At 39.8% G+C, this 4,345-nt stretch overlaps 1 protein-coding gene across 1 annotated transcript in view; it reads left to right on the forward strand.

Moving 5' to 3' along the window:
• Positions 1-3,110, forward strand: part of RFPL3 (ret finger protein like 3) — an 11,613-nt gene extending 8,503 nt beyond the window's left edge. Inside the window, exon 2 of the mRNA XM_074269653.1 lies at positions 3,018-3,110. Within this exon, the coding sequence (XP_074125754.1) occupies positions 3,018-3,110 (93 nt within the window). The remainder of the gene's footprint in view (positions 1-3,017) is intronic.
• The last annotated feature ends 1,235 nt before the right edge of the window (positions 3,111-4,345 follow it).

A 4,345-nucleotide genomic window follows, 5' to 3' on the forward strand; every position in this document is an offset into this window, starting at 1 on the left:
AAATAAAACTAAAAGTACAGTGATCTCATATGAAAATGCATATCACATGGGTAGCAGCCCTTATCTCTTTTTTGGTAAATTAATAGAAATATATATTTTCTCCCTTCAACCTCTCACCTCATTGGGAAAAAAGAAAAACAATACATTTTTTATATCAAAATGTGCTATGAATCTCTCCATGTCTTGGTTTTCTGATCTGTAAAATAGAGGGTTGGCCCCCAATTATTCTATGATCCAGATAACCTTGTCTGAGTTTCACTTTGTTTGGATAGGATAATCTTGTCAAAAGGAGAAATGAGATGAGCCCTATTCTTGGGTCAGTTCTCCTGCCTCCAAGTCCAGCACTCTTCCCATGAATTTTCTGTAAAAAGGGAAAAAAAAAAATTAAAAAGTAAGACTCAGCTTCTGAGTCCTTAACCTTCAAGCTTCAATGATCATCAGCTCATTTTCTACATGATAAAAAAAAAAGCAAACTAATCATCCTTTTTCTCCAGAGCTTGATGATTAGAAAAAGGCTAGAGATTCATTTGTCCTAGAATTGTTTTTTTTTTATTGTTGTTGTTTTTTTTTCTGAGGCAGTTGGGGTTAAGTGACTTGCCCAGGGTCATATAGCTAGTGGTTTTTTTTTTTTTTTAAATAATATTTTATTTTCTCTCAATTACCTTGGAAAAGACAATTTTTAACATTTTTTTTAAATTTTGAGTTTCACATTTTCTGCCTTTCTCCCTTATCTCCCCTGTCCCTGAAATGGCAAGCAATTTAATATGGGGTTACACATAAACAATTATGCAAAAAACATTTCCATATTAGTCATGTGGAAGAAAACATAGACCTAAAAGGGGGAAAAAAAAACCACACCAAAAATATAGAAAGTGAAAAAAAAAATCTGCTTTAATTTGCATTCAGACTCCATGACTTCTTTCTCTGGAGGTGGCTAGCATTTTTCATCATGAATCCTTTTGGAATTAGACCAGGAGTTTTTAAACTGGGTTCCACTGACCTTCAAACGAGTCTATAGATACTTTTATTTTTATTTTTTTTTTAGTATTCTTTTTTTTTTTTTTCATATAAAGCTTTTTTTTTTCCCCATTTCAAAACACACCCATAGATAGTTTTCAATATTCACCCTTGCAAAACTTTGTGTTTATGGCTCAATTTCAAGGGAGCTATAAAATCACATCTTTATTTGAAATTTAGCATTTCCTTCATTTATTTATAAACACTGCGGCGAAAGAGTCCACAAGCTTCACCAGATTAACTACCAGAGGGATAGATGACATTAAAGAAAAACCCAAAAATACACCCCCAAAGCCCTTGATCTCGAGATGTTTCGGAAGAGAAAGGATTTTTCTGTGTGATATGATTTTGTAGACTTCTACCGGAAACAGGGAATAGACTAAAGGTCCTCAGAAGTTTCCTTTTAGCCCTGTCTGAGGGATGATCTTATCTGAAGGGTCTATATAAACAAGTGAGCTAAGTTCACTCAGATGTTACAGCAACATAAACCACTTGAAAAAACAGTTTTCATTTTTTAACATTCTTACTAAACACAGAGTCTTATTTGCATTCTACAGATGGGGAAACTGAGGTGCAGTGCTAAGTGTATTATGACATATATGGTTCATTTGACTTCTGTAGGAAGACTGGGTCCTTAACAAAAGAAGTTCCAGTGTTGAAGAACAAGGACTTTTCCCTTTTGTCTCCAAATCTGGGACTTCCGGGACAATCTAGTCCAACCCTAATGCAACCACAAATATCTCTATAATGGAGTTAACTTCCTCAGGCAATGCAATTTTGAATAACTCTTATAGTTAGGATATAGGGCCTAAATCTGCTCCTTGGCAACTTCTACTCCTCGTGGAGGAAACTGAGGCAGATGGAAATGAAGTGATTTGTCCAGAGTTTTCGGGCTAATAAATGTCTGAGAAGAGATTTGGACTCAGGTCTTCCCCTTATACTTTGTGCACTGACTCCACCTTGATTCCCCTCAGTAGAATTCTACTCTCAGTTCTGACACTGTATCTCTCTTAATGCATTTTATGGTCTACCCCCATCATCCCGCTTCTTTGTAAAGGTGGAGGACCAAGGATGTAGAATACTCCATATAATTCTTTTTTTTTCCTCCTGAGGTAATTGGGGTTAAGTGACTTGCCCAGGGTCACACAGCTAGGAAGTGTTAAGTGTCTGAGACCAGATTTGAACTCGGGTTCTCCTGACTTCAGGGCTGGTGCTCTATCCAGGGTGCCCCCTAGCTGCCCCCACTCCATATAATTCTTGACTTTTACATATTGGTTACTTTTGCTGAATTTTTTTTTTTTTAACAACCTCTTTAAATTCGTTATTAGAATGGATGGCTCTTTAGGAAGGGCATAGAAGAAGGAAGATGATGGAGAATACATCATTCATACATCATGTATGAGGAACCCAAGACTTAGGGAAAGAAAAAGATGAAGAAGGAGAGAAAGAAGAATACAGATGAGATGAAAACAAAAGATCAATAGAAATTTATTCTGAAAAATTGCAAAAATTACTGAGTTGATGCACAATGAGTTTGTCGTCCACTATAACCCCCAGATCTTTATCTGGCAAATTGCTGTCTAGCAATTTCTCTCATTGTGGACTAATGAAAATCAACCGATCAACATTCATTAAGCTCCTACTATATGCCAGGCATTTACTAAGTGAACAACTTTGCTTTACATTATTATTGTTTCTTTGGGCCTCTCTGACTTTCAGTGATTCCAGCTTTCCTCTTTGTTTGGATTTTACTTTTTGATATTCTTTTCTATTTTGATACCAAAGCTTTGGCTCCCTTGGGATTTCTCTGTTGAAAACCACAACCAAAGGGCATCCAGTGTAAGCTGCTAGAGTGGCAGGTTGTTTTGTTTTTTCTTTGTATCCCTAATTCTTAGCACAGGGACGGCAAGAACACATTAAGTGCCTAATAGATGCCAGTTAAATTTTTGTTTGATGAATAAGGGCTCCTTAAACCCCGCCCCCTTTCTGCTGGGGTTCAGCACTTTGATGGTGTCTACCGATATACGCTGAAAAATAATCTCAACGCCCTGACCTGGGAATTCTGCAAGGCTTATTATTCAGAACTTGTCTGATCCAGCTAGAACCTGCAGACATGCTCTGGGAGGAGTGAAGAAAGGAGCAAGAGGTGAATGATTTTCCCCATCTGATTTCCAGGAATTCTGAAGCAGAATGAGAACATTTCACACTTAGGGTTTATAAAGCATGTCCTCCTTTTATAATAGTCAGGTCAGGATGATTCCCATATTATGTATGAAGAACCCAAGATTTAGGGAAAGAAAGAGATGGAGGAGGAAAAAGAGGAGGAAAGAGGAGGAGGAGAAGGAGGAAAAGAAGGAGGAGGAGGAAGAGGAGGAAGAGAAGGAGGAGGAGGAGAAAAAGAAGGAGGAGGAAGAGAAGGAGGAGGAGATGAAGAAGGAGAAGGAGGAAGAGAAGGAGGAGGAGGAGACGAAGAAGAGGAGAAGAAGGAAGAGAAGGAGGAGGAGGAGGAGGAAGAGAAGGAGGAGAAGGAAGAAAGAAATAAGGGAAGAAAAAAGAGAAAAGGAAGGGAGGAAAGAAAGAGAAGGAAGGAAAAAAGGCAAGGTGGGAGGGAGGAAGAAAAGAATGAGGGAAGAAAGGGAACAAGAAGAAAAGAAGGGAGGAAGGAAAGGAAGAAGGAAAGACATGAGGGATGGAAAAAAGGAGGAAAAAAGGAAGGAAGAAACGAAAAGAAGGCAGACAGGAGGAAAGGAAGGACAGAAGGAACAAATTAATGAATGAATGAGTGAATGAACACAATTCAAGTGCTTACTATATGCTAAATGATAGATTCAGACAGAAAACTCATAGTCCCTTCTCTTGTGTGGGACAGTCCCATTCTAAGTGAGGACCATGGTGCCCGGGGGGGCTCAGCTGCAGGGTGCACTGACAGGCCTTCGGTGTCTGGAGGGCACATTTACAGAAGGGAAAAGCTCTTTCTTTGGGGGAGGGAATCCTTCTTCCTGCATCATGACTCTCGGGAATTCTGAGGGCTCTTAGGAAGATGGCCCATGAGATAGCAGAGTGGGGGGCAATGGATGGGGACTGGATGGAGGGCTCTAGTGCAGGAAGCCTAGAATGCAGGTGGGAGGGGAGGGGGGCCGGTTAGCAAGAGGAGGAGAAGGAAGGAAGGAGGGAGCAAGCAGAGCTCAGGGCAGTTCAGGCTGACTTTGAAGAGCAGGAGGGGAGCCAGCTCATTTTATTTATGTTTTGGAAGAAGAAAAAGCGGCTAAAAGAGACCCAGTTCCCTTTGCCAGAGATCTGATCAGAAGACCGGGTCTCCTGCCAGAGA

Source organism: Sminthopsis crassicaudata, chromosome 5, assembly GCF_048593235.1.
Source record: "Sminthopsis crassicaudata isolate SCR6 chromosome 5, ASM4859323v1, whole genome shotgun sequence".
In the NCBI taxonomy this organism is placed as follows: Eukaryota; Metazoa; Chordata; class Mammalia; order Dasyuromorphia; family Dasyuridae; genus Sminthopsis; species Sminthopsis crassicaudata.